General features: G+C 41.9%; 2 protein-coding genes across 13 annotated transcripts in view; one reads left to right on the top strand and one right to left on the bottom strand.

Annotated features, from left to right (window-relative positions):
• The window catches only part of LOC116923204, a 213,801-nt gene that overhangs the window by 114,146 nt on the left and 86,777 nt on the right, over positions 1-12,878 (top strand). For all 12 annotated transcript variants that reach the window (XR_006646703.1, XR_004394424.2, XR_006646702.1 and 9 more), the window contains exon 9: positions 320-481. The gene's annotated coding sequence lies outside the window, so the exon portion shown is untranslated. The remainder of the gene's footprint in view (positions 1-319; positions 482-12,878) is intronic.
• LOC116923201 (homeobox protein Hox-B5a) lies at positions 7,779-11,263 on the bottom strand. The gene is made up of 2 exons (XM_032929677.2): positions 10,168-11,263; positions 7,779-9,409 (listed from the first exon to the last, which is right to left on the bottom strand). Exons 1-2 carry the CDS (start codon positions 11,003-11,005, stop codon positions 8,979-8,981), a joined length of 1,269 nt encoding a protein of 422 aa, XP_032785568.2. The 5' UTR covers positions 11,006-11,263; the 3' UTR covers positions 7,779-8,978.

Genomic DNA, 12,878 nt, shown 5'->3' with positions numbered 1-12,878 from the left:
GACTGTTTCGATGGCCTCTTACCGCCTGCCGATCCTGTCATTCTCTCGCAATCATTGGCTATCTTATGAAAAACGATGTAAGGTCGGGAGCGGCTCGGGGCTATTTGAGATGGAACAATTTCTTCGTGAGTATTTTTGATGATGATGATGATGATGGCAGACGCCAAAAACTGGCCATTCAACCTGCCAATCAATTTGCGTGTCATTTTTTGTTTTTTTGTTTTGCGTCGTAATCGATGCTCGTACTTATGCATCGCCTATATACCTGTATTGGCTCACTCCCTCTATATCTATGCATCTTGTTTTTGCTGTCATCCAGGAACTGAAGGGGAGCCATTCAGCTGAAGGCATAACCAAAGAAGGAGGAAGAAATTGGATCTGAAAGTGAACCAGTTGGGAGCGTTTGCATCCACATCAAGCCCCCCCAAAATGACGACCGAGTAGAAGGCAGTGGGAAGGAACAAGCTGATGTGTAAATAAGGTAAGAAACTGGTATTCTCTCTCTCTCTCTCCCCTGTCTCTCTTTCTCTCTACGCGATGGATGTTTGATGTAAAGTTGACCGATGTATGGAAGTGATAAGGAAAAGGGGAAGAAAAAAAGAGGGGACACTAATGAATCGATTCGGAAATTCAAATCCAGTTTATCAACTGTGTATATTGCCTGCTGGCTTCTTGCTCTCGATGAAACAAAGAATTTCGTTAGACACTAATTGTTCCGTCTTGCGTAGAAAAAAAAAAGTGGCAAGTAGCAACAAAATTCTCGTCTTTTTGAACATGTCGACTGCAAAATTTCAAGCCTTCCGTTTGGTTTTCTCATTTCTCATTTCTTTGGTCTTATTAGTTTTTCCTGAAAAGTGAAATCAAAATTCCAAGAACTGTCGTTTGCTACGTTTCATTAGTCTAAATATTTTAAGACTTTTTTTTTTTGTTTTTTTGTGGTAATATAATAATAAATAAACCGTCAAATGAACTGTTGAAATTACGGTTCAAAGTGCCCCTCGGTTTCAATTTCGACACGGTATTTCGCTGTCGTGTTCTGGATGATTTCGATTGAAAATGCGGAACGATTGCATACTTAAAAAAAAAGAAAAAAGAGGGAGGCAGTAGAAAGATAGGTATCGCTATTTAAGCCAACGAAAGAAACTGGTCAAAGTGAGGTGTTTCTGTATTTTGCGCGAAACACGCTACGTAGAGGTAGTACCCCGATGGCGCAGACGACCTTCTTTTCTCTTTTTTTGGCCAGGATTTATGGCACTGCGGATTTCCTTTTTTTTTCTTTTATTATTATTATTATTTACAAGGGGGATTTCTGCCTGTCCCGTTTTTGTCATTTTCGCAGCAGTTGCCATTTTTACTGCTTCGTTTACTCAGTCAAGTCCTTCCCTTTTTTCTCTCTTGTCGCCCTTCACTTATTGCCTGCTTGCTAGATGGGACAATACTCGCCGTCGGGGTTATTGAACATGTAGATAATAGAGAGGACTCTGGAGGCCTCTGGTTCTCAGCACTAGAGAAGACATTTTTTTTTTTCTTGGTTGGGTTTTTCTTTTCTTTTCATTTTATTTTTAAAAAATTTCTAAGCCGGGAATTGACACGCTAGGGGGTCCTTCCCGGCATCGGGGGTTCCGTGTGGTTTCGTCATCAGACCAGCACCAGCGAACACACCGTTGGCGCTGCGAATCAGGCCCAACAAGTCGAGGATGCTTGCGGGGGGAACAGAGAGAGTCTTCCCGTTGGCTGGAACAGAGAATGGAAACCAATGGCAGCTCGCGAGAATGAACTGAAACCTCTTTTCTTTTTTTTTCATTTCTTTTTACTCCACCTCGCTTTATCTTATTCTTCCTATCCCAACCCCCCTTCGTCCTGATGCTTCTCTCATGTTCTATTGTTGTTCGGTATAAGAAAGAAAAAGTAGATTTCTCTCTTGTTGGCAGCGAAGTGTTCCACAATGGAGCCGCAACGATTCCATCATTCGAACACACGGTCTTCGCTCTTAAAAAAAATAAAATAAAAATAACACGATTTCTTTTTCTTACCACCAGAAAATCACCTTCTATTTTAAAAGCTCTTGAACTTTACAACTAAACAGTGTGCTTTTAACAAACGTAAATAATTGTTTCAGTATGTTTAGCAACTAGACGGATATGTGCTGGCAGTGTGATGTTGTAACACGTGAAACTCTAATCTGGGACGGGGTTAAGGCTACAACGTAGACACTGATTGAGAGATAACTGGACTCTCGAACGTGACAAATGAATGAAACTGTATATTCTCAGTTTTACATTTGGCCTTCTCTTATTTTTAAACCGATTGTAATTCTATACTAGACGAGATTAGATGGAAGAAAATTCTATTCATTGACTGACTCTCAAATTCAAACATTTGCATCTGAAGTAACACAGCCACTGGGTTTGAATGGGAAAAACACTTAAAAGAAAATGCGTAAGTTTCTTTCTTCTTTTGTTTATTCAATACCAAATTGCCACCCGAATTTCTAAATTAGTTAAAAGGGAGTTTACCTTGTTTTACTGAGCCGTTCGCTGATAAAGCGACCAGTCGAATATTACAAGAGGGGTGTGTACAGCATAGTGTCTCGTCCAATGGGGAATGATGATGTCGTCCACCTTGAGAAATCGATCTGGTTTTTCGTGACACGGTCTTTCATCATCATCATAAAGTCATTCTTTTCTGTCTTGTGAGGCGACCCTTTTTGTCTGCGCCGTTCCATACACGGCTCATCCTTCGAATAAAAACTCTGTTCTGACGCTCACGATTTTTAGACCAGCTCGTATATGATGATGACGAACGGCGTTGATTTGTTTGGTTAAAAAATGGACCCACAGAGCGTCTCTAGTATGTGCGTCTAGAATAAGGACTAGAGACAAAAGGGGTTTGGCTGATGGAACGAAAGAAGAAAGATCTTCTTTTCGGACGCGCATTTGTTGTTTCGTTCTTTTGTTTGCCTCTTCTTCTCCGTGCGATGTTCGTACGAAGACGAATTCGATTCGCACCTGCCCTTCTATCCATGAGACATGAACAGACATGGCGTCCACAACGATTGCCAACACAGTCGATGTCTGTTTTCAACCCGATTTTGCGAGCATTTCTTTTGTTCAATGGTAACTTGGTATCTTTTAAAAAATGAATAAGATCATCCCCGGATCACAGAGGATACTTGCAAGAAGCGAAAAAAAAAAAAACGATGGGCAAACAAGATTCGAACGATAACTTTGAGGGTTAGATAGACCCGTCGTTTGATGCTATCGCTTTCACATTCAGATAAAGGCATCCATTTCTCACAAGTCTTGGGTTGCAACACCACCATATTGATAAAAAAAAATGATTTTTTTTGGCTTGCTGGTTCGTTATTGGTTATGCGTGACCGTGTCGTTGAGATTAACGTCCGTCCGATGGCGCTGTGTTGACACTGTGTCCAATCGACACGCAGAACATCCGTCGGCTGATTCCTACTCCTCCTATTTATTTTCTGCTCCGTCTTCCTGGAACGCCTGCTGTTCACTGAAATGTATCCAACTCGGGAATCTCTGGAACGTCTTTCATGATATTCCAGTGTTTTTCAAATCATCCCGGTTTTGTTTCACAGTTCTAGGCCTCTAAATGCCTTGATTTCTAATCTCCGTATAGAAGGCGGACAACGTGTAGATGATTTTTGCGATTGCGGAATAGCTTTACAAGTTTGGATGTTGAGTATGGAAGAACATTTTGTTTATCACGTCCTTTGTTATGGCGATACCGCGTGCAGTATCGATTATTTCTTTATTTCGCCGATAAACAAGTTATTGGGGAACGCGCCCGTCTATTCCGCCCACTTGATTGGCCACTTTGTTAGCCTTCGGTTCTCGTTTTTGTTATTCTTGGAATTTCCGTGAGACATTTTTTTTTCCCTACCTATTTTATTCGAGTATTATATGGCATGGGTCTCCGCGTTTTCAAATTTCCCGATCAGGAAATTTCCAAAAAGGGAAACGAGTAGGTTTGTCCACTTACAGTCTTGTAGACATTGTCCGACTAATAATCCAAAAGTAACACTAAACAGGCAGCTCTTTCCTCGCTGTACTAACCTATTTTGATATGCCTTTTTCTTGTTGAAGCAAAGGAAAAAGTTCCTTTATGTAAATAGATCTCCTTTCAATCCGTCGAGAGGAACGGGGAAGAAAGAAAGACACTCCGTTTCCGCCGCCCATCTTGGTTTCTTTAACTGTGTATGTTTGTATACTCATAATATACAAAACATGCTGTCAGTGTGAAAAGGACGTCGCCCAGCTCTTTTTTTTAACCAAGGCACAGACATCCAACTACACAGTCGGCAGGGGTTGTTACTATTTGGATGGGTGAAGTGGTACGTCCGGGCTTGTCGGCGGATGCTTGTGTTGCGATTGCTACTTGGACCGAGATGACGGGCGAGGACAAGACAGGGTCAACGTAAAGAGAGAGAAAGAGATCCTAAGAGAATACGAGACGGGCATTTCCCCTTTCTTGGTTTGTCTTGTATTTTTGGGGGCCCAGCCTATAGTTGACTCATAGGCGAAGTACTATATCGTTAGCAAGTATTAAAAAGGGGGCTCTTCTTGTTGGCTGCTGTTTCTCGACGTGTTTCGAGTGTCTTGTTGTCATGTTACGTGTTCAAACGTGCCACGTCAGTTACATAACCACGAGCCCCTCTTTGCCCACTTCATCATCTTGGCCGCGCTGATTGCTCTCCACTCTCTCTTTTAACAAACGTTATCTTCTAGGGCAAGGATTTTCTGAGTTTGGAAGTTGGACCAACGAATCATGATGGATGTCTTAATCGCAACCGATTTTTCAACTTTGAAATGATTTCGGCTGTGTTGCTTAGAGGTGGGTCTGGAAATTTAAAAAGAAGAAAGAAGTTCGAAATATTTAAGCGCCAAAAAAAAAAAAAATTGGCAAAGTAAAATCAGACTTTTGGGTTGAAAAGAGACTGCCACAGGCTCTGGAACTCGACTAAAAGGCCCGTCTTTCCCGTATGGCTGCCAGTCAACAACAGCAGTAAAAAATAAAAAAAAAAAAACAAAAAAAAACGACAGACGGGATTATCAGCTGAGTGAAGGCAAGTGAATAAAGCGGGGGACAAAAAAAAAGAGAAGTTAAGACGGACATGGAAAGCTGTGAAAAGCTCCACGAGTTCTTTCATATTCCTTGCTGGAACGTTACGAGCAACTTAAAGCCGTCGGCTAAAATATTTTGGTTTAAAAAGAAAACAAAAAAAAAAAAAAACGAAATGCAGTGGAGAAAACAAAAAAAATGTGTGTCGGTGTCAAATACTTTCAATCCTTTTCTGATTTGCTGTAACAGTTCACCGGCCACCATATGCATTTCGTTGGGGCTAGTAATAGGCGAAAGAGCCAGACATTATTGTGTGTCAACCAACGCGTCATGTCCAAAAACAAAACAAAAAAATAATGCCCACCACCACGTCGAATAACCGAAAAATATGCAGACAAGAGATTTTTTTGGTCTCGTTTACGTGTCCTCCTTGCTTAGTATTTTGCTTGTTCTTTTCCTTTTTTGGGGGGGAAGTGTGTAGTATACTGTGTGTTGCGCTGTGGTGAGGCCGTAGCCGGGAGAAAGACAAAAAAAAAAAGGGATTCCCGCTGCACGATCGTTGTCTATTATTCATCTTACTCACTTGTCACAGACTTATACAACATGTGATGTCGGGGCGTAGTTCACATTCCTACAACTCGCCCTTCTGCTATGTTTTGCTCTGTGTGTGTGTGTGTGCTCGTTCGCTCTGTCTCGCACCCCAGCCCGTCACGAAGCGGATGTGCGCCCAGCACCGGTCCGCACATACAGGCACACACGGTTACATATACACCAGCACCGATATCAAACTTGTTTGTTTTGTTTGTTTTTTTCTTCTTCTTCTTGATTTTTTTTTGTTCTTCATTGAAGAAAGGACCAAACCGAAAAAGGTAGGAAAAAAAACAAAAACAAACAGAAGATTGGTATCTTTTCTTTTTATCGTTTCGTTGTTGTTGTTGCCGCGTTATGTAGGTTGTTGTATTACAATGAAATGCCTTTCGGCGTTGTTGGAAATGTAAGTAATTGGTCTCCGGACGAACGCAGGAGGGGAGGGCAACCACTGAGGAGCATCAATGAGAGAGAGTTGATTTGCGTTGCGGCAGCTGCTGTTGCGTTTATTTATTTTTTATTTTTTGCCCTTTGCGGTTTCTCTTGATTTCTTTTCCCTTCACTCCATACCCCTTAAAAAAAAAAATATGCTGTCCTTTTTTTTTAATTGTACAATAAAGCCTTTGTGTTATTGGCTCGGCGCCGCCACGACTCCCGGTACGTTTCACGCTGCGTCCGACTTTAGTCCGCAGACAAAAGCGACATAGGCGGCAAATCAAAAACCGTGCGAAGATGTAGTTTCTCTCTTGTTCTGTTTAAAAAGGGGGAGGTGTTGGGTATTGGAGCGAAACTCCCTTTTCTTCACATGGATCTCGATTGTATGCGTGCGATTAAGAATCTACCATACCACTGTTCAAATCGTTCAACGTGTTTGATTGAAATGCAAATATCTGAAATTCCAGTGCGATGGCCGAAGGAGACGAAATATTACACGGGAGAAAACAAAAAAAAAATGAGGTTAGATATTTGAAATGACAGCAGGAGATACACAGATAAATAGGGAGGGGTTATAGACACAAGGCACAGAGGACATTGCTATAGCGAGGAATCAATAAAGAGCTTCTTTATGGATTGCTGGGAGGGGCAGCGCCGGATCATGGCTGCCGGGGGCCAATTACAAGATTGATCGGCTCCTATATATTTTATTCATTTCTTTATACGTGTATATATATTCTCTTGTTCAGCACGCGGTTTAATTATTGCGCTGGCATGTATCATTCCTGTATCGTCAATGACTTTCGCATGCCAACATAAAAATTTCGGTTCGCTGAAATTCCAGTTTCCCTTTTTTTGTTTTTTTGCGCGCGCGATATTATGTGAAAATAATTGGTTAGACATCTGCGCCACTCAGAAAAAAAGAAATTGAAGTAACGAAAAGAGAGAAAGAGTTATAATTGATTCGTTGGCAAACGTGTTTTATCTATTCAGCATAATTCAGTTTTATTGGTGGAGTTTTTTTGTTTTTTTTAAATTAGTTTTTAAGTTAAAAAATGATTTTCATCTAGCTCGTTTGACGCATAGTCAGCTATTTATAGTAGCACACTACATCGCCAAATTTGACTACTGGTTTTTGTCCCGTTTTTTTTTTTTCTTGTGCGTATATTTCACAAGAAACCGCCCGTCTGCTAAACCGCGCCGGATTTTACGACTGATCGTAAAAATAAATTATTATTTTTTTTTTCCAGTCTACCTTTGCATTTTTTTGGGGGGGAGGGGGGAGGTATTTTTTTTTTTACCGGCGGCTAGCCTGTCAGGCCCATAAAAACTAAAGGAGGACTTTTGATATCTGTTTCTCTTTATACCTTTACTGCCCATGCAAAATTGTTATTCTATGACTTCAGTTACGCTTCGTCGAGCAAAATCAGCGAATGGTGGACCACCGGCTATTGAAAAGCATCATGGAACACTTAGTATATTTTTAGGCTGCCGATTTCGATGAAATGGCAAACCGGAAAAGACGCAGCCAGAAAGTGGTAGGCCTATATCGCACCCGAGCCGCCATTTTGGTATGGCTGCCTGACTTATGATTGGCTCAACGCGACAGCCCATAATGTCTTGTATAAAACTGAAATATTCTGCGTGTGCTAAATATGCGTACACATCTATTGACGGTTTTGCCTTTTTTCTTTGAATTTTCCAAACATTGATTGTACACGCATGCACTCAGCAAAAGAAAACGAGAGCGAAAAATATGTTGACCAAAGAAAGATCATCAAAACAAAAATTTTCGATCAAAAAAAATAAAAGAAATGGGCAAATAGGTCAAAGATGAATACTGTACATACACAAAAGACGGACACTATTGGTGGAGCGTTCACGGTGGAAGTCGGTCGGTATACATATTTTTCTTTCTCAGGGACGGGACGAGGGAGAGGGTTGTTCACTCTGTTGATATGCGCCCACATAATCCCTGGGATTAACTTAATGTTTCTTGGGAAGAAAGAAAAGCCCGAATAGGAAAACATTAGGACATGGAAGGAAGGGCTGTCAAAGGTGCTCGGGGTGCGCTTGATGCTGGAGTCCCTGTTTGTTGTTATCCGAACCCCCTCGAAGACGACGGAAGAACATTTTCAAAAACCCCCTTTTTCTATTTGATTTTGGCGGGTTATGGAGGTGAATTCAAAATCTCCGTGTCAAAACGTGTCGAGAATCTTTTTCTCTGTTTTTTTCTTTGAATAATAATAGAATAGTATGTACAGTACAACATATGGCAGAAAGATTAAGAATAAAAAAAGAAAAGGTTGACATTTTTTGTTTGTCTGTGAGTGTGTGTGTGTGTGTGCAATTCGCTGTTACTTGTGCCATAAAAAAAAGGAAGAAACAGCTACGAACCATTTGTCAGCCATAGATAACCCCCCCGTATGTGTGACTGATGAAAATCGTTAAGAAGACGAAAATGCACATGTTTTCAGCAGACTACTACTACTACTACAACTACTACAAGTACCGCTAGAGTTTTCAAAAAAACATGGACAATTAAATACTATGGTACTGGGTGCGCGCTGTTCAAAGTCCTTATTTTTGCCAACCCTTTTTTTTTTAAACCTTTGGCAAACACACACACACACACATATTGGGGAAAGCGAAAAGAGAGATGGGGTGGCCCATCTCCGAGATTGGATGTCAGATTGCAGAAGCCCTTTTTATATTAGAAGGCCATTTACTCAGTGTCTGGACGTGATCAGGTAAAAAAAAAAAAAGAAACAAAAAAATGGGAGGATGGATATCTAGACCGTCTGCAAAGACTTGGCCAGTCTCCGTTCTATGTACATATAGAGTACGTTTCTTTTCTTCTTTTTTTTTTTTTAGACGGCTACAGTGCTGCTGCCGCCGCTGCAGGTATTGATAGTTTCATGATGGTGATGAGTCGACGTGGAGACGGTGTGCTCCTCCTCGTCGATGGCGGCGGCCGAGACGGACGACAGGATCATCTGATGATGATGTTGGTGGTGGTGCTTGTCCATGGGCGACGAATCGGCGCTACTGCTGTAGTTCAGCTCCGAGTTGGCCGAATTGGGGAATGATGATTGAGATGGCTGTTTGGTCTCCTTCTTGGCCTTCATGCGCCGGTTCTGGAACCAGATTTTAATCTGTCGCTCCGTCAGACAAAGGGCGTGAGCGATCTCGACGCGCCGGCGTCGCGTCAGGTACCGATTAAAGTGGAATTCTTTTTCCAGTTCCAGCGTTTGGTAGCGCGTGTAAGTCTGGCGGGTCCTCTTCGGATTTGGCACCACATCTATAGCCATAAAAGAACATCAATTTTTATCGTTGTCCTAATGTATAACAAACACTTGTGAGGAAAATAATTGTCTTCATATAAAGTTCCAGAATTTAATTGAAGCGAATCGAAACAAGTTCATTGGAATTTCTTTTTTCTTTTTTTTAACAACAAACCAACGGGAAAAAAAAAAAGCAGTTTCAGATGGCGCTAGAACAGTTGTTGAGGAATAAAATAATATGAAAAAAAAAATGAATATCGTCTGCTCGCGCTGTGTAAAAAATATATATCATATATCTGTAACGGAGATTAGATTCCAGCCGGAGATTCCAGCGTGCCAGCAAATGAGCGCGCCACAAGAAAACATGAAAAAAAGAAAGAAAAGGGAAGAGCTTCGAAACGAATAACAAATGGTGGGGATCCCTACGTGCGGGCGAAACAAGATGAATCTAGCTTGGCTTTTTCTTATGTGTAAAGTAATTTAGAGGAAAAACCAAAATTTCTTCCGCTTTTTTTGTTTTTTGCCACCTACAGTGCGTTGGGTCTGCTTCATCTGCTACTCGGAACGTGCATTACACATCCAACCCTTTGAATACTCCACGTGACTTGCATTCTTTTATGGTTTGTATATGCCTTATCTTCTTCCCTCTTGATTTGGACTGTCGGCCCAAAACGGAACGAGATAAAACAAAAATTCGATCTCTGTTGATTTGTTTTTTTTTCATCGAACTGTTTGATTTTCATTTGAAACAAAACAAAAACAAAGACGTGCATACCTGCGTAGGCTTGCATCCAGCTTCCGGGGAAGTAACTTGACGCGTTTGGATTTTTGATGCAGTACGAATTTGCATGCGTTTGGACCATCGCGTGATGCTGTTGTTGCTGCAGGCTGTTGTTGTTTTGGAAACTTCGATGATGGAGTTCCACGTAAGGACTGATACTGTTGTTGTTAGCGCAAGTGGACGATGAAGTTTCCAAAAGCGGATTTACAACTGATGGGCCACCCATCGATCCGTTGGTTGCGGTCAGCTGATTCTGCTGATGGACGTTCTGTGTTCCGCCGTGACGTTGAGAATGGAAGGAATCGATTTGATGCTGGGCCATTCCGTACAGGCCACCACCGGCCAAAGCTCCGACAGTTGCATCACAGTGCTGGTGATCGTGAACGGACGCTGGCGAAGCGGACGATAAGGAAGGCGATGCGGATAAATGTGAGGATGAAGACGAAGTCGGCGACGTACAACTCGACGCATCGAGACTCGCATGTTTCGCAACCGGAGCCAACGTGGTGCTGCACTGGAAACTGACGGGTGCCGTGGCGGCCGGAACCGATTGCGGATGATATGCGCCGTGCACGGAAGATCCTGCGTACCTGAACGATGGCGGTGAAGGTGTCGCCGTCGTCGGATTGGACGCCATCGCCACTGACTGGTGATGATGTTGGTATTGATTGTGATGACCGTAATACTGCGGCGATTCACTATAACCGTATTTGTAAAATTGATGATGATCTTGATTGGTCAAATGATGATGGTGTGGCACAGCCGTAGCTGTTGTAGCGCCCCATCCGCTCGCAGCAGCCGCCGCAACGTTACCGAAATACGAAGAACTCATCCTTGAGTTTGCGATCGAGTAGAGAAACAAAAAAAAACTGAACACACTGAAGTAAACTGAAGTTTTTTTTTTGAAACAACAACAAACAAAAATGAGTAGTTGTCAAAGGGCAGCTAGAGTTGATTCATCCAGTTCGGCACTTGGATTCGCAATGAGCTGCAGTCCGTCAAGACTTTGGCGGATATGTGAAATTGGTGAGAATGGATGTCCATCCCACTACCCTTATACAGCGGCCTATGCTATCCTTCTTCTTCAGTCAACCCCCTTCTTCAAATCACATATGAGCCTATGGATATATTTTTTTTCTCCGCACGGGCCTTTTTTTTTTTCCAACCACCAACTGATTGGACCAATGGCAAGTCTTGAAAAACAACCCCCTCTGCGTGCTACGGCTCCTGCTCCGTACACTCTATGTGTGTGTGTGTGCGAAATTCACAATTGAATCTACACACATGGAACAGATGGAGAGGGGAGGGTTGAGCATGTGGAACGTTCCTGTCGCCCTATTGGATGTCAATCCTCCCCCTACACCCCTGCTTAACTCTTCAGGCTGCCTCATCGCACAATAGAGTTTGCTCTCTCTCCTTCTTGATCTTTGTATTTTATTCGTACCTATTCAGTAGATTCAGTTATAGAAATCTATTACATTGAATGAAGAAGACCAGCAGAACGGAATCGTTGCCTCCCCCTTTGCTCTGTGATGCTCCCCTAGCTTTTATCCATCCGTCCATTTATTCCGCTTTTCTCTACAATACATCCACCATCTCTTTTTTTCAACTCAAGAATTGAATGTTTCCAGCTCTACCAAACAAAAAATAAAAAACGCACGATCCATCAATTGCCGGCTTGCAACAGCACAAATTCTTTGAACCGTGTTTTTGTACTGTTACGAGCGGCTAATCGATTGACATTCTCGAGCCGACTGTAACAAACAACAACAACAAAAATCATTTTCTCCAGTTTTTTTTTCTCCCTGAAAACTGTTCATTAGGAACTTTTTGGTGCAATGAACTGATTCTTTGTTTGATCGGAAAGTCTTGTACTTTCCGGGGCGGGGAAAAAAAAAACTTGGAATGATGATTAGATTTAGGGGAATGACGCTAGCGCTCGTTGTTTTCTTATAGACCAGTCTTTCATCAAAAAAAAAAAAAAAATGAATTTCAGCAGTGTGGCCCATTATAACCGAATTTCTACGATACTGGCGTCATTTTGTCTCGCGAGCAACAGGTCCCGCAGAAGAAGACACGCTGTGCATTTCTAATGCTTCATTATCTGACATGTTTCAATTAAATCGGAGAAGAAAATGGAATTACAGACTCGTGCAAGGCTATCGGACTCTCCTGGAATGACGGAGATGTTCTTTTTTCTTTTCTTTCCACAATTCAACTCTTCATTTCTGTGATATTCCATTTTGATTAACTTGCAGCCCTTCATATAACTTTGTTTTTTTTTCTTTCCCGTCGTGTCCCTCATTTTTATCATCTCACTCTGGTTCCAGTTTACAAACATTTCTGGGGGCAAAAATTGTGGACCGTGTCGATGCTATATATTATACCGTTAGGTTCTAAATAAAAATAAAAAATCTACCGTAGCAAGTATATGGTGGATGTTGAAAACCGGTAGCTCGAACATATGAGTGCGCAGCCACATTATCCTCATTTTTATCCGCCATAAAAAAATATCCGGTTGTAACTTTTTATAGACATACGCTCTCGCACATCGAGTCCAGGCTCCACTTTCAATGAGCTCCTTATGTTTCCGTGATGTGGCCAGACGTATGAGGGTTTCTTTTCTTCTTCTTCTAGAGGTTGGCAGGGTTAAAATGGCAATAATAGGGTTTGAAGCAATTGAGAAAGAAACGGTTATATTGCTA

Source organism: Daphnia magna, linkage group LG5 (assembly GCF_020631705.1).
Source record: "Daphnia magna isolate NIES linkage group LG5, ASM2063170v1.1, whole genome shotgun sequence".
Lineage (NCBI taxonomy): Eukaryota > Metazoa > Arthropoda > Branchiopoda > Diplostraca > Daphniidae > Daphnia > Daphnia magna.
This window is presented reverse-complemented; position numbering and strand designations above follow the sequence as displayed.